This window comes from Macaca mulatta, chromosome 13 (genome assembly GCF_049350105.2).
Source record: "Macaca mulatta isolate MMU2019108-1 chromosome 13, T2T-MMU8v2.0, whole genome shotgun sequence".
NCBI lineage: Eukaryota > Metazoa > Chordata > Mammalia > Primates > Cercopithecidae > Macaca > Macaca mulatta.
The window spans coordinates 80,477,892-80,503,097 of record NC_133418.1 but is presented as its reverse complement, the minus strand read 5'-3'; the positions used below and the strand labels follow the sequence as shown (position 1 = coordinate 80,503,097).

The 25,206-nt window shown below is 36.3% G+C and overlaps 1 protein-coding gene and 1 long non-coding RNA gene across 27 annotated transcripts in view; one reads left to right on the top strand and one right to left on the bottom strand.

The window, feature by feature from the left end:
• Positions 1-25,206, bottom strand: part of PREPL (prolyl endopeptidase like) — a 51,859-nt gene that overhangs the window by 15,049 nt on the left and 11,604 nt on the right. For 14 of the 26 annotated variants that reach the window (NM_001194545.3, XM_001112139.5, XM_028831608.2 and 11 more), the window contains 6 exon segments: positions 4,895-5,080; positions 5,695-5,911; positions 8,994-9,129; positions 10,320-10,526; positions 11,086-11,152; positions 12,842-12,964. In NM_001194545.3, coding sequence (NP_001181474.2) covers positions 4,895-5,080; positions 5,695-5,911; positions 8,994-9,129; positions 10,320-10,526; positions 11,086-11,152; positions 12,842-12,964 — 936 coding nt within the window. 26 annotated transcript variants of the gene reach the window in all.
• LOC144333779 (uncharacterized) lies at positions 5,056-9,556 on the top strand. The gene is made up of 3 exons (XR_013402793.1): positions 5,056-5,110; positions 7,635-7,705; positions 9,435-9,556. It is a non-coding gene; the product is annotated as an uncharacterized LOC144333779 (long non-coding RNA).

The window sequence follows — 25,206 nt, the reverse complement described above, 5'->3', positions numbered from 1 at the left end:
GAAAGAGCAAATTCCTTAGAAAATCAGAGGCACAGAAACATCACTGGTGGGCACTATTGAAAAAGGGCAGCCGGGGATTTGTGCATAAAGAGGATACCATTCCACCTGCAGCAACTGCAGCCAGAGTTTACGTTCTCTAAGCAAATTTCTTCTTCTTAATAGAAAAAAAAAATCTATTTTCATGAAACACATTAGTTGCAATCTCTAAAAGTTCCTAATGTATGCTTCTCACATTGAGGGTTGTTTTAAAGGATAACTTTTAAAGGCTTTAAAGGATAAATTTAAGCCATAACTGGAGAGTAAAATGTAAACAAAAATTGAGAAATCTGGTAGCAGTTATAAGCAAGCAAACTGAGACTTGAGAGGGAAAAAAAGGAAGCACTGCTACAAACCTCATAACCAGGCCTCAGAGTGAGGGTACAAGGTTCCTTAGCCCATGGAAGCTCAAGTTTTTCTGCCCTTTGGTGAGACTTCAGGATAGTCTCTATGTGACCCATGTAGTAAGCTGTCTTAGCTTTAAACCAAGTGGTTCCAGTAAACCAAAAAGTATTTTTGGTGTTTCTCTAAAACTAATGGGACCAACGTTAATGTTTTAATCATAATAAAAACTGTTTCATGGCTATGGACTTTTAAAAGTTCATCCAGCTAATGCAGATATAAGTATTAACTAACTCAAGGATATCTTAAGTTAGTTTCCTATTGAGATAAGCCTGCAGTGTATCTGTGTATATTAGTGGACAGCACCAGAGAGTATGTAGGCCAGGAGAAAGGGAGACATTCCTTAGATACCTGACAGAAACAGGTTCAGTTTTAGCATTCTAACAGCAAACTATAGTTATTTCATCAAAAGAATGATTAAGACATACATGCCAAAAGAAAAGTGGCCTGAGTATGCAGATACCTCCTCTAAATAAAACTGATGTTAGCATACAGCAAAAAACGTCCCAACTGGCCTCAATTAAATATCATAACTTCTTTTTGTGACCAAAAAAAAAAAAAATACTTCCAGAAAATACTGATGGCATGATGACCAAGGATAGGAGGCGAGTACGTGAAGGGTTTTACATTTCTATTGCTAAGACAGAATTTATTTATTTATTTAGAGATGGAGTCTTGCTCTTGCACCCAGGCTGGAATGCAGTGGCGTGATCTCGGCTCACTGCAGCCTCCACTTTCCGGGTTCAAGCAACTCTCCTGCCTCAGCCTCCAGAATAGCTGGGACTATAGGCGCCTGCCACCATGCCTGGCTAGTTTTTGTATTTTTAGTATTTTTTGTATTTTATATTTTTTGTATTTTTAGTAGAGATAAGGTTTTGCCATGTTGGCCAGGGTAGTCCTGAACTCCTGACCTCAGGTGATCCGCCTGCCTTGGTCTCCCGAAGTGCTGGGATTATAGGCTGAGATTGAATTTAAAAAGATCTTTTAGTCAAGTGCCCACTAGGCAGAGATATTACATATAGAAATATTTTATAATGCACTCACACTTTGGTTAAATATTTTGTCTTTTGTGTATGGCACTATCTGTGGATATTAATTAATATTATCCAGGTTCATAAAAACGGTCTGATCTATAAAATTTTCTTTATTATATACCAGGTACTAACCAGAAAGATCAAGTAATATTTAATTCCACTTGATGATGACTAGAACATTATACAAGTCATAATAGGTACTATCATTTGGGAAGGGTCAGAAAATGAAGAGATAGAAGATACAGAATAAATTAAAGGTATAATGTTTGTTCTAATGGAATTTAAAACCATGGAAACTGGTGCATATCTTTAAAATAAGAATACAAAAAATATAAAAGGTCATTATTTACTTAGAAGTCAAATCATATAGCAGAGTAAACTCCACATGACATTTCTAACTTTCCTGACATAGAATTTTGTTGTAACAAGTGCATTGCTAGAAATTATATATCCTCTCCCATTCCTATTCATACAGATTGAAATAAGAATACATGCTCCACCAGTTTCCCAACTGAAAATGTCTAAATTTAGCACCAGTTAACATGTAAATGGTTAGCCATAGGCAGAAGATGGAAAACTGGATCCCTTCCTTACATCATATATAAAAATCAACTCAAGATGAATTGAAGACTTAAATGTAAAACCTAAGACTATAAAAACCCTTGAAGAAAACCTAGGAAATATAATTCTAGACAAGGGCTAAGATTTTTATGACAAAGATGCCGAAGCAATTGCAACAAAACCAAAAATTGGCAAATGGAAACTAAAGAGCTCCTGTACAGCAAAATAAACTATCAACAGAGTAAATAGACAACCTACAGAATGGGAGGAAATATTCACAAATTATGCATCTGACAAAGGTCTAGTATCCAGAATTTATAAGGAACTTAAATTAACAAGCAAAACAGACAAAAACAGAAAAAAAACCCACCACCATAAAAAAGTGGGCAAAGGACATGAACAGACATTTTTAAAAGAAGACATACATGCAGCCAACAAGCATACGAAAACAATATGCTCAACATCACTAATCATTAGAGGAATGCAAATCAAAACCACAATGAGATACCATCTCACATCAGTTAGCATGACTGTAGTTACAAAGTTAAAATATAACAGATGCTGGTGAGGCTGTAGAAAAAAGGGAAAGCTTATACACTGCTAGTGGAAATGTAAGTTCAGCCACTGTGGAAAGCAGTTTGGGAATTTCTCAAAGAATGTAAAACAGAACTATGATTTGACTCAGCAGTCCCATTATTGGGTATATAACCAAAGGAATACAAATCGCTCTACCATAAAGACACATGCACACATTATGTTCATCACAATAGCAAAGACATGGAATCAACCTAAATGTCCATCAGTGATAGACTGCATACAGAAAATGTGGTACAGATACACCACAGAATACTACGCAGCCGTAAAAAAGAAAGAGATAATGTTCTTTGCAGCAACATGGATGAAGCTGGAGGCCATTATCCTAAGCAAGCCAACAGAGGAACAGAAAATCAAACACCACATGTTCTCACTTAAAAGTGGGAGCGAAACATTTGAGTCCATATAGACACAAAGAAGAGAGTAACAGACACTGGGGCCTACGTGAGGGTTAAAGGAGGGTGAGGACTGAAAAACTACCTATTGTGTACTATGCTTATTACCTGAGTGACAAAATAATAGGTATATTAAACCCCTGTGACACACAATTTATCTATTAAACCAACCTGCACATGTACCCCTGAAAGTAAAATAAAAGTTAAAATAAAGAAATACTATCTAAAATAATAATATTAAAATTTTAAAAATTAGCAAGTGAAAAGAAATACTTTGCACGCCAGCAGATGAAGACAATAAGGAAATACCTCAAGTCAATAACCATTTTGGTTTTAGGATACTTACATAGTGTCCTAAGAGACTGGACATTACATTTGATCTTCTGATTTTAGGGAGTAGTTGGAGAATTTCAGTTGTTTCAGGTCCTTGTTATATCTTATTTATACCAATAAAACAATCTCAAAACTAGCTTCCTGTCGCTTACTTCTTTTTGGTTTAGTGTATCCTAATATGGCTGTCACTCCTCAAACCATTCCCTTGCTCAAAAACTTCAAATGTTACCTTTCATAATTTGTTAATAAATTCCTCAAATTGACACTCACAAAAAGTCAAATCATGGCTTCATCCCCCAGAAATGTATAGCGCTTTAATAAAACAGAACAATTAACAGTTCCCCGAACATTTTCTGAATGTCAGAGCATAGCGCTTCATTTGATGGCTTTCTCATCTTGGAATACCATCCCCTCTCTACCTGTCAAAATCCTATCTCTCCTCTTTGGTTTATTTCACATTCAACCAACTTTACCAAAAGCTTGCCTGGGCCTTCTTTCTCTAGTTTGAGCCCCACAGCACATTTTATGTTTTTGATATTACTTATTTAAATCCATGATATACTTGACCTTTGTGTACTAGTCTAATCTTATTAACTATATCCTCCTTAAGGCTAGGATATTCTACTTTAACAGCTTTCGACTCTATAATGCCCGATACAGTATTGTGCACATAAAAGTTCAATAAAAAGCCACTGAATTGATTGAAATTGCATTTTGACAGGAGTTTTAACAATACTGGAGTTAGGGACATATAAGTGGTCTATGCTGTTTGCTCATCAACTGGCTCAATAACTCTTTTCATATCAAACAAAATGGAAGCCATCCTCTTCCCTTCAGTGCCTACTACCTTAACTCACATGTTAATGCTGCTTTAAAACTAGGCAATAAGGTTGTCATTCACCAATTTTAGGAAGTTCACTTGTGAAGGCAGGTTATCTTTCCTGGTAGCCACAAGCAGTATCAACTAGTCAGCTTGCCAAGCAGTCTTGCCACTATTACCCTTCTGTGCTGCTGTAGCGATCACTGCTACTCCTACATTGAAAGAAACCAAAGTTTGCTTGCTGCATTCCCCGTGGATAAGAAAACTGGCAGAGAGAAGATGATGCAGACACAAGCATGTAGTGGCTAAAAACACAGTGGGTACCACTACTGTCCCTCTGGGGATGTGGGACGGGGGAGCAGCAGTCAGTGTTTAGGCACTAGTTACCAAGTTTGGCCTGAGTTATTGCTATACCTAAAGTTGCAGAGATATATGAAGTATAGAGAAATACAGAAAGAGAAATATTAGCACTTAACTCTACTTCTGAAGTCCATGCCATAAGACACAGTTTTAAGTAAAACTGCATAAAAAGCAAGATCCTCTAAGTAATTCTAAGATAACCCTCCTAAACCCAACAGTGAGTTTGCTAAATTCCATTTAAATTAAATTCCTTTTAAGAAAAAGAACACTGCTGCCACTATTCAAAATGTGATGTTCTGTTAAACTAAACTGCATATATATTTTGATTAATAGTATTAACTTCTGAAAATTAAACATACCTTTAGAGACCGAACTGAATCATCAGCCAGACCAATCACATTAACATAAAGAAGATTGCTGTGCTTCAGAAATAGAACACAGTGATCCTTAAACATGTCCAAGTCTATCACTTTTGTATTTCTCTTCATTGTAAAAAATAAATCCCAATTCATAATTGCAGGGGTATCAGCTGCTGTTCTCATTAGCTACATGGAACAAAGTTAGAAGACATACAGGTAAGAAAACATGAAGGCTACAGCATTCCAGAGATGAAATCACTGAGAACTAGACCGTACTAGTCCTCACTATTTTATGAAGAGCTGAAGGAACTAACTCTACATCAGGGATAAAATGTGACCATAACCATATGAATGAGTCCTGACTAGCCTGCTGGGTGGCGAGACAGTATGACCCAGTGCTTAGCCAACCACTGGACATTTGAGTGAGGGCATTGACAGCTAGCTGATTGACTACAGATACATCAGTGAGCTTAGCTGATACCAGCAGAAGAACTGCCTAGCTGAGATCAATCCAAATTGCCAACTCATAAAATCACGAGTTTATAAGTTTGCTCTTTTAAGCTACTAAGTTTTATTTTGATAACATAAACTCAGGACAGAATATGTTTTATTTACTAACTTTTTAGGCACAATGAAAATATGTAGAAGCATTAGCTCAAGGGAAAAGAAATGGGATTGGTTATACATAGGAAAGTGGCATCAATTTATAAAACAATGAGCTCTGGGAGCAAGAAATGTTGTTGATCAAAGTGTGATACTTCTTAACAGCCCAAATGGGAACAAGGAGCATCTAGGATTACCTTAAATTCTGTAGGCTCTCCAACATTAGTGAGAATGTATAATTCATCATCTCTGTGTTCAACATAGTAAAGGACCCCATGTATTCGCTTCTGAATAAGCACTGGTGGGTCCCAAGGGCTCAGGCCATCTATCAACCACACTTCAGAAGTAGTCTTGTTCATAATATTTATGGTGAGGAAACGACTATCTTTTGTAAGATAAAGGAAAACAAAGTAGCTAGAGAGAGAGAGAGAGAGAGAGAGAGAAACATGAGATCACAGTTTATTTCAGATGCATGCTACCTTGTTAAGGACAGTATCTCAGAGGTGGTCGGTATACATGTTGATTTACAATGCAGATAGGAAATAAAAATAATTCCTTAGTGAATATCACTTGTAACTTTAACAGTTAGCTATTATTTTTCTCATTTTCTCCTAAAGGGCATTCAAAATCATTTACTTCTAACATTTTATCATGAATGTTTTTCAAAAATACAGAAAAGTTGAAAAAACCATCTCAATTCCATCATTGCTAACACTTTGCTATATTTTATCACATATCTATGCATCTATTAATCCATCTTTATTTGGATGCATTTCAAGGTAAACTACAGACGTCATATCTCAATCACAGGAGTAGATAATACAGCTTTTTGCTGAGAAGAGGAGATAAAATTTCTATAGGAGACACAAATAGGGAATAAAAGAGACACGGAGTTATTTTTATTTTCTTCTTTCTCTGTATGCATCTTGGATGGTTTTTTTTCCTTTCTCCCAGTTTTCACGACAAAATAGAATAGGAAGAAAACCCCTCACAATCTTACTAATGTAACACATTTAAAACATTAACATAGCTATTTTACTTTTTATATTTTTCCTTCTAAGGTATATTTATATTTCATGCATGTCTTTAAATAGATGTAATTATAATATAGATACAATTTTTGATTCTGTATTTCTTATTTCATATATCAATTTTCTCCCTACATGAGTTGAAAGTCTTTGTGATTATTATTTTTAATGGCTACCTAATATTATAACAGGTTTAATGGCTACCTAATATATGTGATAATTCTTAAAAATTTAGATTTTAATGTTTCATTATAATAAACAATACAACAAGGAACATATTCATGAAGATATTTTCCCCTTCCATGATCTTCACAATTATTTTCCCAGGACAAATTTTTAGAAATGGAAATACTAATTTAATAATTAAGTGTATTTTTATGACTTGATGAATATAATCAAATAATATCCTAGAAGCACTATACTAACGTACTGGGTGGCTTTAAATGTTATATTTATAGTTTTCCTTATTATAAAAGTAATTTATACTGAAACTACTGAAAAATAGAAAGAATCCCAGTGTCCCCAAATAACAGCTGCTTATAGTTTGGTAAAATTTCTTCTGTATTGGATCACATTACCATGTTTATTTGTCAGTCGTATGTCTTTTGTGAAATGTCTGTATCTATTTTAAACTTGGAATGTAGCTTAAATTATTAATATGTAAATAGTTCTTTATAAATTAAGAATATTGGCTGGGTGCAGTGGCTCACACCTGTAATCCCAGCACTTTGGGAGGCCAAAGCAGGCAGATCACCTGAGATCAGGAGTTCAAGACCACTCTGGCCAACATGGTGAAACCCCCATCTCCACAAAAAATACAAAAGTTAGCCAGGTATGGTGGCAGGTGCCTGTAATCCCAGCTACCTGGTAGGCTGAGGCAGGAGAATCGCTTGAACCTGGGAGGCAGAGGTTGCAGTGAGCTGAGATCGCAACACTGCACTCCAGTCTGGGCAACAGAACGAGACTCCATTTCAAAAAAAAAAAAAAAAAAAAAAAATTAAGAATATAAACTTGTCTTTTTGTTGAAAACACTTTCCTCCATTTTGTTATCTAGATTTTAACTATTTACAATAGTTTTTGTAGTTTTTGACTGGAGTTTAATATTTTAGGTAATCGAGACTGCTACTACCCTTTGTAATTTCTTATATTGATTTTATGTTTCAAAAATATTCCAACCAAGGTGAGTAAAAAGCTTATATTTTCATCTAATTTAAAAAATTATTTTTCTCAATGGATTCTTTAAATCCCTTAGGAATGTATGCTGACATATGCAATGATGAAAATTATTTTTTTCCAAATAGTATTTCCCATTGCATTATAAAATAACACCCATTCGTTTTTCATTAGTTTGTGATGCCTTTTATCCTATAAAATTTCATATATACTAAGATCTGTTTTAGAGTTATTTATTCTAGGCTCTATTATTTGTCTATCAATTTTTATTATTTTTACTGTTATTGCTTTATATGCTTTAATATGTAATTGTAGGGCAAGCCCCCTACCCTACTTTGCTCTTTATTTTCAACACTTTCTTTGCTGGTTTTATATATTTTTGTTTATATATATTTGATCACTATGTGATCAAATAGTCGGTAGATATGTGGTTACAGGAAGTGAGAACACAAGTGGCTCTAGGGTAAAATGTGTCTAAAAGAATATAAGAAATGTAAAGAACTAGATGTTAATCTTTTTTCCAATTATTTCTATTGATACTTATTTTTAAATTTAAAATGCATTTTCTCTATGATTATAAAAATAATAATGCTTATTACAAAAAGGAAAGTAGAAAAAAAAAACCATTGTTAGTGCTTTGGGTATATTTCCTTTCAATCTTCTAAAAAATGCATCTTTTTTCCTTGATATCCAATTGAAACCATAACATACATTCAATTTTTTCACCTAGCACAATAATACATTTTTGAATTTTAATTTATAATTTAGTAACAACACATACTTTAAATTCTTCTATATATTACTAAGAATTTAATGGTTAAAAGGTACTCAACAATCATCAGGAACAAGGGTAAAGTTTTAGTTTGAAAGAGAGATGCCTATCTAAGTATACCATTTATTTAAGCAATAGACACTGACTAAATAGCACTATACAAACCTGGCACCCTTATCAATTAACATGCTTATCAATTAACATGCAAAGGTGAAATAGACTCAGTCTGTTCACAATCTAGCAGTTCTAGGTCGTCATGAATTTACATGAATGAACTATGTTGTAATTCACAAAATCAATTTCAGTTTTTAATAAAATGGTGGTGACATATTTGTATTTACTCTGATTTTGAATATTACCAGACTCCAATTTTGAATACAAACAACTAATAAAAGAATGATCGTTTTAGCCTTATTATTCCTGGTTCCAACCAAAATAAACATTTTAAGTCAACCAAGGTCAGTACTTTAAATAACTGGAGAAATGTTCTGGAGAAAAAGATTTAATTATATTACTTTAGTACCTTGGGTCTTTTTCTGTGTAAAAACGTTCATTACGTTTGTTATCACCAAAAGTGGCTCGATATACGTCATGACAGCGAAGGTTCCTCTGGAAGGTGTAGAATAAAACATCTTCATCTTCCTCATCCTTTACCCATTCTGAAAGAAAATAATGAGAGAATTATACATAATCACCTGCATACCATTTAAAAAAAAAAAGGCACAGCACATTCTAATTCTGAATGCCAATGAGAACATGTACAAGTTTATCCCTGGAAATCTAAATATTTGACAGTATCTAATCTGTGCTGTATATAAGCCAGAGAGCTTTCCTGAGAATAAACCACTACTACACCATTCCAAGGTTTCAAGTAGTTATCAGTCTCAGGGTACTCAAGTTTCTAAATAAGAGCTAAATGCTCAATATTTAGCAAATACATTGATAAAGTCACATTTGCTTTTAGGAGGTGAATTCCCTTTCAATCTACAACTTGAAACTGTAAGTCTGAAGAAATACTGCATCTTTCTCTCATGTGTAAACCACCTTCTCTGTCTGCTTTCAAGCCACAGGATATCTCCAACTACCAAACACAATTTTACGCTGATTCTTGATCCCACCAGAAGCTGTCAACAGAAGTTTGCACACAATTACATCATGACTGCCACCTGGCTGACAGTGATTGTAAATCATTGTATAATATGCACCGTGATTTCACAAGTTAAAATGTACACAATATATGTCTTAGAATTCAATAGTTAGGGTATAATTTCAATTCACTGCAATAAAATTTAAACAATGGAGAAAATGATGGCAGAATATGAAAAGAGAGGACAAAATGTAACATATGTACCACTCGATGCTAAATTTAAAGTTAGTTTTATTACTAAAAATGTCACAGCTTCCATTGATAAATAGGTTAGTTTAACACATACCAAGTTCTTTGGGCAGTGACTTTGGGCAATTTGCTGTTAACAGTTCTATAAAATAACATGAAATTGAAAAAATATATTCAAGCTTAAAGTTGAATAAAATATTAAGATGCGACTTACGTGTAAAAATTTATTCTAGATAATAATTTGGCAAAGAATTACTGATAAATCAAAATGCATTGTATGACATGGACTCTAATTATAACTCTTTCAAAAACACGAGTATTTCAAAATTACCCATCTAGATATATAGTTAAATAAGGCAAGGTTTCCTGAATAAGAGGTACATAGGAAGATGTATAGTGCACAGGGATATGTGGATCAGGCATTCACCTTCTCCCTCACTCACATGGGCCAAAAAAAATGTTTCAAGTGTTACTGTCGCCTTTCAACAGAGAACTATTTGGTTGGTGGCTTACCAAAACTGGACACATTTGGGAAAGAAGCTTCCATTACAGGCTGATCGCTGAGCTTTATAATTACACAGGTAGATGCTTCAGAATCCTCAGTTCTTATCTTGGCAGCCACATATTTTTCATCTGGAGCAACTCTGATACAATCAATGAAGGGCTGGTCTAACTTAAGTTCCTCCAAATTGAATAAAACTTCATAATTATCATTGTCTGCTGCATAAAGAAAAATATGAAAGTGATACTTTCACAGGATGTACTTTAAAAAATTAAAACTGTATTTTAATGTTTTAAATTAGAATTCCCATTCTGTAAGAGGTCATATCCTAGCTTCTTTCAACAATGGCAGCTTAACTTGCACATAAACTGACAATAAGTTATTTAATATTACCTTATGCTATTCAATATTATTCCGTGCATCAACCTATGAGACATTATTTGATATTGTTATAGTCTAGTTTAGTATTTACAGACCATACAGAATCTAGAAAGTAAGTGAATATAAATGACAATCAATAATATATGTCAAGTGCCTAGCATAGTACCTAAGACACAGCAGATGCTCAAAAAATGCTAGATGTCGTCTCCATTCTCCCTGCCAAAGCTTCTGAGTCTGTATCTTACACAAACCCAGAGATTAAAAACTAGTCATTTAAATAAATTCAGAAATAATCTTTAAAAAAATCTTTTCTCTATCTTTGAGAAACTAATAAATTTCCTATAAAAATATGAAATCTGAAAATTAGAGCATGTAAAAAGAAAAATTGTGGTGTACCTTCTTCATCTTTGGAACGAACCAAGCAACAACCTTCTTGGTAATAAACAAAACCACCATGTTTAACCTGATGATAAAAGAAACACGCAATTTACTTAAAAACAATTTAATTAACCTTTTCATGGTCTGACTATTCAAGATGAAGATGAAATGAGGCCTCTTACAAAAACAGACCTGTTGAAGTATGTGAATAAATACATATGAAATATAAAAGTGACCATTTTTACAATACAGTTGATAAGATATGGTTTTCATATGTTCATGACCACTAGCGGGGTTTTTAATAGATAAACAAGAGGCAATAAAGAAAAGGTATAACAAAATCTATTAGTTCTCACAATTGTACAAACCACTTCTGCTATATTTTAGAAACATCTGATACCTGTACAGTGGGGGTCAATTAACAGAAATCAAGTGGCATCTTTAAGATAATCCAAAATGATGCAGATGAGGAAACTGTGGCTCAGACTAGCCTGAAAACCCAGTCAATAACTTTCTGAGACTCTTTCCTTTAAAATATGCTGTCACCAACAACTATACACAGTCTTGATTTAATACAAACTATTTCATCTGCTGTAGGGTGACAAATACAATTTGAAATTGAGAGAATGAATATTACCAAAATTTAAAGAGTATTCTTGTCTAATGCCTACATATTAAATGTAATTGATTGGTTGATATGATTTCAGTGGCTTACAACACATTTATTATCTGTTAGCGGCATAATTTGAACCTGGAGTTCCTTATTCTTAACCTACTATTTCTATTCTATTATGTATGTGATTTTCACCTATTGTGGTTCTATTTTCCAATCGTATTGAAAATTCAATTCATTTCTTTCTTTCTTTTTTTATTTTTTTTGAGACAGAGTCTTGCTCTGTCACCCAGGCTGGAGTGCAGTGGTGCAATCTCAGCTCACTGCAACCTCCGCATCCTGAGTTCAAGCGATTCTCTTGCCTCAGCCTCCCGAGTGACTAGGACTACAGGCACCCGCCACCATGCCCAGCTAAGTTTTGTATTTTTAGTAGAGATGGGGTTTCACCATGTTGGCTAAGCTAGTCTTGAACTCCTGACCTCAGGTGATCTGCCCACCTTGACCTCCCGAAGTGCTGGGATTACAGGTGTAAGCCACTGCGCGCCGGCCCTCAATTCATTTTTATTGAATATTTATGATTGTGATAACCATAAAATGGTTAAACAGATACTTGGCTTTCATGGTATTATACTACTTAAAGTGAATTCCTTTTATTAAAAAATTTAGACAAAACAATCAAGTAATTTTCAAATAATAACAAAGTATGAACTAGTTTCATTTGAACTTCTCCTTAGAATCATTAAAAAATTCTTAAATCAGGGCTGGGCATGGCAGCTCACACCTATAATCTCAGCACTTTGGGAGGCCGAGGTGGGAGGATTCCTTGAGCCTAGGAGTTCAAGATCAGCTTGGGCAACGTAGTGAGACCCTGTCTCTTAATTTTTTTTTTTTTTTCAATCAGAACTGTTTGCAAAAACCAGAATTCATATATTACAGTTGAAAATTCATCTTAGTTTCGATCATTACATTTATTGAAAGATGTAAAGGATCACATTGTGTGATCACAATCTGTGAAGTCTTTGCTTTTTAAGTTTTTCAGCACATTTTAAAGGCCAAAAGTAGTATAATCTTGATGTAGATTATGTCTCTAAACCAAAAGGTATCTCATTTGCATCTATTGGTAATATAAAAAAATTTTTTTAAAGACATGAGATATCTTACTTCCACATTGATGATTTCATATTCTTCTTGTGGCTGTGTTTCTAATTTTGTTCTCACTTTTTCAAATGCATCCATGTTTTCTGGAAGGGGTTTTTCGTTTTCTTGTTTAACAGGCTGAAGATCCTGGAAAAAGTTTTGTTATGATCAAAATATTTCAAACTAGGGGAAAAAAACTTTTGCTTTTTAAAGATAAGGTCTATGGTATAGACCTAATATTGTACAAAAAATAAATAAGATTAAATAGTATGCATTTCACAGATTTTAAATGTTCTTTCCTAGGCTCATCAATAAAAAGATCTCTTTTTCATTAAAAAAAGTAAACAAAGGAAATAAGATAGACATTTGATGGTTATACAATTATTTTAGATGAGTAAGTCTTTAAGCAGCAGGAATACTAAGAAGCTCAGAAAAATGTTCAGAAATACTATGGGGAAAATTTATACACAATTAAGGAGAAAAAATTCCATGAACTTTTACATATTTAATAGGAAAGTCAGGTAGATAACAAAATATTTGGAGTTTTATAAGTACTGAAGTACCTCCTAAAGGAAGGGAAATATCAAAGAAGTGGAAGACATTATCATTACTAGTAAATGTTCACTATTATTTTATTCACAGCCAGAGTGGTAAGAAATAGTTTCCTACTTCATTAACTATAATTTTTTACTTTTTAAATTTTTAAAATTTAAATGGGTCTGAGAACCAAGGGATATAATTTTCTTTTCTTGTGGGAATAACTAACCCCCAAAACAGAACTGTTTATCAAATCAAAAAGTGAACTGGCGAGGCGCAGTGGCTCACGCCTGTAACCCCAGCACTTTGGGAGGCCAAGGAGAATGGATCACTTGAGCCCAGGAATTCAAGACCAGCCTGGGCAACATGGTGAGACCCCATCTCTATAAAAAATACAAAAAAATTTAGCCAGGTGTGATGGCACATGCCTGTAGTCCCAGCTACTTCGGAAGCTGAGGTGGGAGGGATCACCTGAGCCCGGGAGGTCGAGGCTGCAGTGAGGCGTGATCATGCCATTGCACTCCAGCATGCAGAGTGAGACCCTGTCTCAAAAAAAAAAAAAAAAAAAAAAAAAAAAAAAAAAAAAGAGGAATTAATGCCTAATGAAACAGAGCTCCTTTTACAGTTTCTTTAAGGAAAAATAGTATGTTCACTTTATGAAAGGAAGAACCAGGAAAAATAATACAAAATTAATGAACATGAGTGGAGATATAGATGAAAGCTAAACAAGCATTCACTGTGTCTTATCAAGAGTGACTAATAAGCTAAGAGCTTTATTTGAGTTCTGGTAAGCAAATAAATATCATATAAATCATTACAACTTGGATAAAGCAAAACTTCAGTTTTCAAATTTAAAAACTGTTCAATAATTCAACACTCCAATGATTTGCCTTGTTTATGCAAAAGAATTCTGGCCAAGATTTTTTACTTCAGCTTTCTGCCAAAGATGACAATTGTACAGTGATTTGTACAGAGTGGGGACTTAAGTCTTTGGTAAAGACCTCCAACAGCTGGAAAGTATTTATTGCATAAATATGTCCAAGATACTTTACCAAAATTGTAGAGAATGTAAGCTATAAATATAGTTTATATTACAAAGAGTGTACAATCTAAAATTAAACACAAGAATATAACAGAGAAATCACCAAAATAAATTAAATGGAAAATAATCATTTTCACAAAGGTTTTCCTTTTAGATTTTTTTGGGATACATTATTATTTGAATTAGATTAAAATTAGCAATAATGGTTGTTATGATAGTCTCAATCATTTAGCCTCTACTTACAATCATATAATATTCTGATTTTTTTTAAAGAGACACGGTCTCACTATGTTGCCCAGGCTGGACTCAAACTCCCGGGCTCAAGCAATCTTCCTGCCTCAGCCTCCCAAGTAGATGGGACTATAGGTGTGTGCCACCTCATTCCATACAGTTAATTTTTTTGAGTAATTATTCAAAGATTAAATATTGGAAGCTTATATTTTTATTTTTCATTCATTTTTTAAAGCATTTCTACAAAATCTAGTTGATCTTTAAAGTGGTGAGACATGATATCTATATCAATAATCCCCTCATATCACCATCATAAGTCAGAAGATGACTAGAAATCTATCCTGAAACTGTAAAATAGCAATAGGAGCTGCCTTTGCATTTCTAGATTCGGCATTGTCTGTTCTGTAATCTCCATTAAAACTTTTGAAGTAGAGTCAGGATTATCTCTTTACTACCCTGTAGCTTTTAGCACATTCTAGGTCATGGAGCTGGGTTCTGTCACTTTTAAATACTCATTCTTACTGACAGCCAGAGCCAACACAGAGCCAAAAGCAACAGAGCGGGCTCCAAAACCCATCTTCTTAACTTTACATTCCTGATTAACATTTTTTCTGTCCTAAATCCAAATAAACTGAGCTTATCTGAACCAAAATAACTCTGAAAGCAATAGGATTTTTGACTGCCTTAATGAAATTCAAGCAGAACTCAACAGCTCTCTAAGTAACTCTTCCAAAGGAATTACTTCCATGGAAACTGATATTTTATATAATATTCATTAAGTACTCCAAGTTACTTTTGGTTTTTGTTCTGTCCCAAGGACACCTGCTAAGTGTTTTAAGCTTTCATTTCAATTTCAGCTAGCAATATCATTAGGGTACACAGCTAAAGCCATCCATTTTAGCCAGGTATCTTAATACTTTAAGCAGTCCAGTTGTTTCAAAGGCATGTACTACCCCCCAATGGAGCTGAGGTAAGGATGGCTTTACCTTCAGATTTTAAGAAGGTTACTGGTACACTATCACTCCATTACTGGTTAAAAGAAGCACTCCTTCCCACTTCCCAAGTGGCCCACTACTAAATCATTTTAACAATGAAAGCTGTTATAAAATAGGAGAATGTTATGTGTTAACTTTATCTTGGCAAAGATGCTGAACTCTAAAGACAGAAAAATGGTGAAGTAGAAAGACAATGGACAGCCCTTCAGTAAAGACTAATTAGCCATTAGTAATATGGCTAATTCTAAGGCTAGGGCAGGGAGAAAATACATGGTAGGTTTGGGAAATCTTATGCCAGAAAATAAGGAGTGCTCAAAGTTTAATGGAGACATGTCAAAAGAATACAAGTGTCAACTGAAGGAGTTTCTATTGGCCACATTTTGGACAATTTGAGCATCAAAAATAATAAATAATAAACAAATAATACATTGAAAAAACAGAAATCCACAGCAATTGAAAAACAGAATGCAATATGAAGCATTTCAATTTAGGAAAACAGAAAAAGAGTAAATCTTAAGGAAGTAGAAGAAAGGAAAGAAAAATAATTTTTGAAATTAAATTGATAACAAAGATAATCAAATTAAAAGTTGGTTCTTTTAGAAACCTATTAAAAACAATGCAAAACTGATAGTCACTAACTCTTAAAGAAATTAAATGGTAATTAAGTGTCCCCTTCTTGAAAGAGACACCAAGCGCAGATGCAGAAAGGTAGCTTTCTTGGATCTTCAAGAAACAGCTAATCTTTTCATATGTCAACTATTTAAGAAAATAGTAAGAGAAGTAAAACTACTCATTTTATTACGCTAATATAACCCTGACATCAAAATTAGACAATGATGATATGAGACAATTAAAAAATCAATCTTATTCTAAAATAAAATGTGATAAAATCAATTAATTTTAAAAAGCACAAAATAAAAACAGTAATAGTAATACTTATTAAACTTTATGTGACCAAGAAGGATTTTTTTCCTAAGAATGAAAGGATGGTCCAACATCAGAAAAAAATCTATCAATGTAATCTAACACAAATAAAGGAGATAAATCTTAGAGCCATTTTCAATAAATGCAGGGAAAAAATAAAAAATAATCACCATGCTTTAAAAAAATGATAAAACCTTAAATTAGGAATTGAGAGGAACTTCCCTGACTTAATAGTTTCTGTCAGTTATCTTACACAGAAATATACTAAATCTGTAATCAAAATGCCTGAAATCAATTCCTATTAGCATACATGGTATTTAGCAACCATGAAACAGCAACGAGATTTCCAAAATTTTAATTATATTCATGTAAAATAACTAATTGTATTTGCTGTTAACTCACTTTGTTTTTTAAAAGCAACTGTTAAATGAAGGAAACTTGTTCCTTTCATCTTCTGCCTCCAATTCTTCTCCTCACCCCCTTCTCTAGAGCCCAGACTTTTGCCCTTCTTATGCCACTGACTGCTCCTGTCAAGGTCACTGAATGGCCACCACATTGCAAAGTGCAAAAGTTAATTTTCAGTATTCATATTACTTGACCTATTAGCATCATGATACAATTGATCACTTCCTCCTCTTAAAAACACTTTTCTTTACTTGGCTTCCAGGACACCTCATTCTCCTTGTTTTCCTCTTATTTCACTAGCCCTTCCTTCTCGGTATCTTTAGCTGGTTCCTTCCCAACTCCCTGGCTTTTTTTTTTTTTTTTTTGAGACAGGAGTTTTGCTCTTATTGCCCAGGCTGGAGTGCAATGGCGCAATTTCAGTTCACTGCAACCTCCGCCTCCCGGGTTCAAGCGATTCTCCTGCCTCAGCCTCCCGAGTAGCTGGGATTACAGGCACTTGCCACCATGCCGGCTAATTTTTTTTTTTGGTATTTTTAGTAGAGTTGGGGTTTCACCATGTTGGCCAGGCTGGTTTCAAACTCCTGACCTCAGGTGATCCACCTGCCTCGGCCTCCCGAAGTGCTGGGATTACAGGTGTGAGCCACCGGGCCTGGCATCTCCCTGGCTTTTTAACACTGGCAGGGCTCAGTTCCTGCACTAAGTGCTTCTCTTCTTTGCAGTCTGCACTAATTCCCTTGGTGATCTCATCCAGTCATGACCTTAAATACTATTTATATCCTGAGGACTCTCAAATTTACAGCTGTAGCCTGAACAACCCTGAACAAGTTGAACTTGTATATCCAACTGACTATCCAACATTTCTACTCAGATGTCTGATATGCCAAAAAATGTCCAAATCTGAACTTTAAATCTCCCCATATATCCCTTGCCCTATTAAAAAACAAACAAACAAACAACAACAACAAAAACCCTGTTCTCCAGGCAATCTTTCCAATTTACATAAACGACAAATCTGTCCTCCCAGTTACTCAGGCTTAAAAGCATTAGAGTTGGCTTTGTCTTTTTCTCTTGCCACAAACAAGTGGTCTGCTAAACCCTGTCAATTCTACTTTCAACATATATCTAGAATCTGACCACTTCTCACACTTGGACTGGACTACTCGGCTAGTACCGTCATCATTTCTCCCTTGGATTACTGCAAAAGCCCAAAGTTTTCTCTGCTTCTGCACTTGCCTCCCAGTCTATTTTCAACAAAGGTGCTTATGTGAGCCTAAAGTCAGATTACGTTACTCCACTCAAAACCCTCCAATGGTTTCCCATCTTGCTCAAGAGGAAAAGCAAAAATTCTTACAATGGTCTACAAAGTCCTAAAGAATCTTGTCCCATTACATTGCTGATCTAATCTACTACTACACGCCAAGCCCACTTATTCCAGTTAATCCATACTTGATGTTTCTTGAACATATCAAGCTTGCTCCCATATCAGTTTCTTAGAACTTAGGCCCTATGCCCAAATACCTCCTTAAAGCTATTGCTCAAAAGTCATCTTCTAAGTTAGCCCTTTCCTAACCATTTTACTAAAGTAACACCCCTCCCTATCCCCACACTGCCTATTCATATCTTCTCTTTTTTTTTCTTCTTCTTCACCATACCTATCACTTCTGACATATTTTGTATTTCATTCATGTAATACTTTTTATTTTTTTGAGAGATGAGGTCTCGCTGTGTCACCTCAGTTGGAGTGTTGTGATCTGGGCTCATTGCAACCTCTGCCTCCTGGGCTCAAGCAATCGATCCTTGACCTCAGCCTCTCAAGTAGCTGGCTAGGACTACAGGTGCTACCATGCCCAGCTAATTTTTGCATTTTTTGTAAAGACAGGGTTTTGCCATGTTGCCCAGGCTGTTCTTGAACTCCTGAGCTCAAGCAATGAGCCCACCTCAGCCTCCCAAAGTGTATTACAGGTATGACCCATTGTACCTAACCTTGTTCATTTAATTCTTTACTCTTTCTCTCTTCCTTTCTCAAGTAGAACGGTAAGCTTCACGAAAGCAGGGATTTTTGTTTATTTTGTTCAGTGTTATATCTCCAATGCCTAGAATGGTGCATAGTAGGTGTTCAACAAATATTTGCTGAGTTGAATAAAATTCAGACAGCACAAAACATAAAATGAAAAAAACAAAAGACATCATAAAGTGAAAAGAAATATTAATAGGACAAACATGGAGAAGATATCTACAGCACATGTGAAAGACAAAGGACATGTAACGAAATCTTATGAATCAGTAAGAAAAAGATAAACAATTAAAAGAAGGTCAAAAGGGGTGCGGTTCGAAGATGGCTGAATAGGAACAGCTCCAGGCTACAGCTCCCAGAGTGTCGATAGAAGATGGGTGATTTCTGCATTTTCAAGTGAGGTACTGGGATCATCTCACTGGGGCGTGTCAGACAGTGGGTGCAGGACAGTGGGTGCAGCCCACCGAGTGAGAGCCAAAGCAGGACGAGGCATCACCTCACCCGGGCCAAGGGAAACCATGACACACAGCACCTGGAAAATTGGGTCACTCCCACCCTAATATTGCGCTTTTCCAAGGGTCTCAGCAAACGGCACACCAGGAGATTATTTCTCGTGCCTGGCTTGGAGGGTCCCATGCCCACGGGGGCCTCCCCCATTGCTAGCACAGCAGTCTGAGATCTAACAGCAAGGCGGCAGTGAGGCTGCGGGAGGGGCGCCCGCCATTGCTGAGGCTTGAGTAGATAAACAAAGTGGCCCGGAACCTCGAACCGGGTGGAGCCCACCGCAGCTCAAGGAGGCCTGCCTGCCTCTGTAGACTCCAGCTCTGGGGACAGAGCAGAGTCAAACAAAAGGCAGCAGAAACCTCTGCAGATTTAAATGTCCCTGTCTGACAGCTTTGAAGAGAGCATTGGTTCTCCCAGCATGGAGTTTGAGATTAAGAACAGACAGACTGCCTCCTCAATGGGGTCCCTGACCCCTGAGTAGCCTAAGTGGGAGGCACCCCCCAGTAGGGGCAGACTGACACCTCACACGGCCGGGTTCCCCTCTGAGACGAAGCTTCCAGAGGAGGGATCAGGCAGCAAAAATTGCTGTTCATCAATATTCACTCTTCTGCAGTCTCTGCTGCTGATACCCAGGCAAACAGGGTCTGGAGTGGACCTCCAGCAAACTTCAACAGACCTGCAGCTGAGGGTCCTGACTGTTGGAAAGTAAAACTAACAAACAGAAAGGACATCCACACCAAAACCCCATCTGTACGTCACCATCATCAAAGCCCAAAGGTAGATAAAACCACAAAGATGGGGAAAAAACAGCAGAAAAGCTGAAAATTCTAAAAATCAGAGTGCCTCTCCCCCTCCAAAGGAATGTAGATCCTCGCCAGCAATGGAACAAAGCTGGACAGAGAATGACTTTAATGAGTTGAGAGAAGAAGGCTTCAGACGATCAAACTTCTCCGAGCTAAAGAAGGAAGTTCGAACCCATCGCAAAGAAGCTAAAAACCTTCAAAAAAGATTAGATGAATGGCTAATTAGAATAACCAATGTAGAGAAGTCCTTAAATGACCTGATAGAGCTGAAAACCATGGCACAAGAACTACGTGACAAATGCACAAGCTTCAGTAACCAATTCAATCAACTGAAAGAAAGGGTATCAGTGATTGAAGATCAAATGAATGAAATGAAGCGAGAAGAGAAGAGTAAAAAGAAATGAATAAAGCCTCTAAGAAATATGGGACTATGTGAAAAGACCAAATCTACGTCTGATTGGTTTACCTGAAAGTGACAGGGAGAATGGAACCAAGTTGGAAAACACTCTGTAGGATATTATCCAGGAGAACTTCCCTAACCTAGCAAGGCAGGCCACTGAACATTCAAATTCAGGAAATACAGAGAACATCACAAAGATATTCCTCAAGAAGAGCAACTCCAAGACACATAATTGTCAGATACACCAAAGTTGAAATCAAGGAAAATATGTAAGGGCAGCCAGAGAGAAAGGTCAGGTTACCCACAAAGGGAAGCCCATCAGACTAACAGCGGATCTCTCGGCAGAAACTCTACAAGCCAGAAGAGAGTGCGGGCCAATATTCAACATTCTTAAAGAAAATAATTTTCTTTTTTTTTTTTTGAGACAGAGTCTCGCTCTATTGCCCAGGCTGGAGTGCAGTGGCGCAATCTCGGTTCACTGCAAGCTCCGCCTTCCGGGTTCATGCCATTCTTCTGCCTCAGCCTCCCGAGTAGCTGAGACTACAGGCACCCGCCACCACGCCTGGCTAATTTTTTGTATTTTTAATAGAGACGGGGTTTCACCGTGCATGCCAGGATGGTCTCGATCTCCTGACCTCGTGATCCACCCGCCTCGGCCTCCCAAAGTGCTGGGATTACAGGCGTGAGCCACCGCACCCGGCAAAGAAAAGAATTTTCAACCCAGAATTTCATATCCAGCCAAACTAAGTTTCATAAGTGAAGGAGAAATAAAATCCTTTACAAACAAGCAAATGCTGAGATTTTGTCACCACCAGGCCTGCCTTACAAGAGATCCTGAAGGAAGCACTAAACATGGGAAGGAACAACCGGTACCAGCCACTGCAAAAACATGCCAAAATGCAAAGACCATTGATGCTAGGAAGAAACTGCATCAACTAACGAGCAAAATAACCAGCTAACATCATAATGACAGGATCAAATTTACACATAACAATATTAACCTTAAATGTAAATGGGCCAAATGCTCCAATTAAAAGACACAAACTGGCAAACTGGATAAAGAGTCAAGACCCATCAGTTTGCTGTATTCAGGAGACCCATCTCACATGCAGAGACACACATAGGCTCAAAATAAAGGGATGGAGGAAGATCTACCAAGCAAATGGAAAACAAAAAAGGCAGGGGTTGCAATCCTAGTCTCTGATAAAACAGACTTTAAACCAACAAAGATCAAAAGAGACAAAGAAGGCCATTACATAATGGTAAAGGGATCAATTCAACAAGAAGAGCTAACTATTCTAAATATATATGCACCCAATACAGGAGCACCCAGATTCATAAAGCAAGTCCTTAGAGACTTACAAAGAGACTTAGACTCTCACACAATAATAATGGGAGACTTTAACACCCCACTCTTAACATTAGACAGATCAACGAGACAGAAAGTTAACAAGGATATTCAGGAATTGAACTCAGCTCTGCACCAAGTGGACCTAACAGACATCTACAGAACTCTCCACCCCAAATCAACAGAATATACATTTTTCTCAGCACCACATTGCACTTATTCCAAAATTGACCACATAGTTGGAAGTAAAGCACTCCTCAGCAAAGGTAAAAGAACAGAAATTATAACAAACTGTCTCTCAAAGTGCAATCAAACTAGAACTCAGGATTAAGAGAAACTCACTCAAAACCGCTCAACTACATGGAAACTGAACAACCTACTCCTAAATGACTACTGGGTATATAACGAAATGAAGGCAGAAATAAATATGTTCTTTGAAACCAATGAGAACAAAGATACAACATACCAGAATCTCTGGGACACATTTAAAGCAGTGTGTAGAGGGAAATTTATAGCACTAAATGTCCACAAGAGAAAGCAGGAAAGATCTAAAATTGACACCCTAATATCACAATTAAAAGAACTTGAGAAGCAAGAGCAAACACATTTAAAAGCCAGCAGAAGGCAAGAAATAACTAACATCAGAGCAGAACTGAAGTCAGAGACACAAAAAAAAACCCTTCAAAAAAATGAATGAATCCAGGAGCTGGTTTTTTGAAAAGATCAACAAAATTGATAGACCGCTAGCAAAACTAATAAAGAAGAAAAGAGAGAAGAATCAAATAGACGCAATACAAAATGATAAAGGGGATATCACCACCGACCCCACAGAAATACAAACTACCATCAGAGAATACTATAAACACCTCTATGCAAATAAACTAGAAAACCTAGAAGAAATGGATCAATTCCTGGACACATACACCCTCCCAAGACTAAACCACGAAGAAGTTGAATCCCTGAATAGACCAATAACAGGCTCTGAAATTGAGGCAATAATTAATAGCCTACCAACCAAAAAAAGTCCAGGACCAGATGGATTCACAGTCAAATTCTACCAGAGGTACAAAGAGGAGCTGGTACCATTCCTTCTGAAACTATTTCAATCAATAGAAAAAGAGGGAATCCTCCCTAACTCATTTTATGAGGCCAACATAATCCTGATACCAAAGCCTGGCAGAGACACAACAAAAAAAGAGAATTTTAGACCAATATCCCTGATGAACATCGATGCAAAAATCCTCAATAAAATACTGGCAAACCGAATCCAGCAGCACATCAAAAAGCTTATCCACCATGATCAAGTGGGCTTTATCCACGAGATGCAAGACTAGTTCAACATACGCAAATCGATAAACGTAATCCAGCGTATAAACAGAACCAAAGACAAAAACCACGTGATTATCTCAATAGACGCAGAAAAGGCCTTTGACAAAATTCAACAGCCCTTCATGTTAAAAACTCTCAATAAATTCGGTATTGATAGAACGTATCTCAAAATACTAAGAGCTACTTATGACAAACCCACAGCCAATATCATACTGAAAGGGCAAAAACTGGAAGCATTCCGTCTGAAAACTGGCACAAGACAGGGATGCCCTTTCTCACCACTCCTATTCAACATAGTGTTGGAAGTTCTGGCCAGGGCAATCAGGCAGGAGAAAGAAATAAAGGATCTTCAATTAGGAAAAGAGGAAGTCAAATTGTCCCTGTTTGCAGATGACATGATTGTATATTTAGAAAACTCCATCGTCTCAGCCCAAAATCTCCTTAAGCTGATAAGCAACTTCAGCAAAGTCTCAGGATACAAAATCAGTGTGCAAAAATCACAAGCATTCTTATACACCAATAACAGAGAGCCAAATCATGAGTGAACTCCCATTCACAATTACTTCAAATAGAATAAAATACCTAGGAATCCAACTTACAAGGGATGTGAAGGACCTCTTCAAGGAGAACTACAAACCACTGCTCAGTGAAATAAAAGAGGACACAAACAAACGGAAGAACATTCCATGCTCATGGATAAGAAGAATTCATATACTGAAAATGGCCATACTGCCCAAGGTAATTTATAGAATCAATGCCATCCCCATTAAGCTACCAACGACTTTCTTCACAGAATTGGAAAAAACTACTTTGAAGTTCATATCGAACCGAAAAAGAGCCCGCATTGCCAAGACAATCCTAAGCCAAAAGAACAAAGCTGGATGCATCACACCACCTGACTTCAAACTATACTATAAGGCTACAGTAACCAAAACAGCATGGTACCGGTACCAAAACAGAGATATATACCAATGGAACAGAGCCCTCAGAAATAATACCACACATCTACAACCTTCTGATCTTTGACAAACCTGACAAAAACAAGAAATGGGGAAAGGATTCCCTATTTAATAAATGGTGCTGGGAAAACTGGCTAGCCATAATGTAGAAAGCTGAAACTGGATCTCTTCCTTACACCTTATACAAAAATTAATTCAAGATGGATTAGAGATTTAAATGTTAGACCTAAAACTATAAAAACCCTAGAAGAAAACCTAGGTAATACCATTCAGGACATAGGCATGGGCAAGGACTTCATGTCTAAAACACCAAAAGCAATGGCAACAAAAGCCAAAATTGACAAATGGGATCTAATTAAACTAAAGAGCTTCTGCACAGCAAAAGAAACTACCATCAGAGTGAACAGGCAACCTACAGAATGGGAGAAAATTTTTGCAATCTACTCATCTGACAAAGGGCTAATATCCAGAACCTCCAAATAACTCAAATTTACAAGAAAAAACCAGCCCCATCAAAAAGTGGGCAAATGATATGAATAGACACTTCTCAAAAGAAGACATTTATGCAGCCAACAGACACATGAAAAAATGCTCATCATCACTGGCCATCAGAGAAATGCAAATCAAAACCATAATGAGATACCATCTCACACCAATTAGAATTGCGATCATTAAAAATCAGGAAACAACAGGTGCTGGTGAGGATGTGGAGAAAGAGGAACACTTTTACACTGTTGGTGAGACTATAAACTAGTTCAACCATTGTGGAAGACAGTGTGGCGATTCCTCAAGGATCTAGAACTAGAAATACCATTTGACCTAGCCATCCCATTACTCGGTATATACCCAAAGGATTATAAATCATGCTGCTATAAAGACACATGCACACATATGTTTA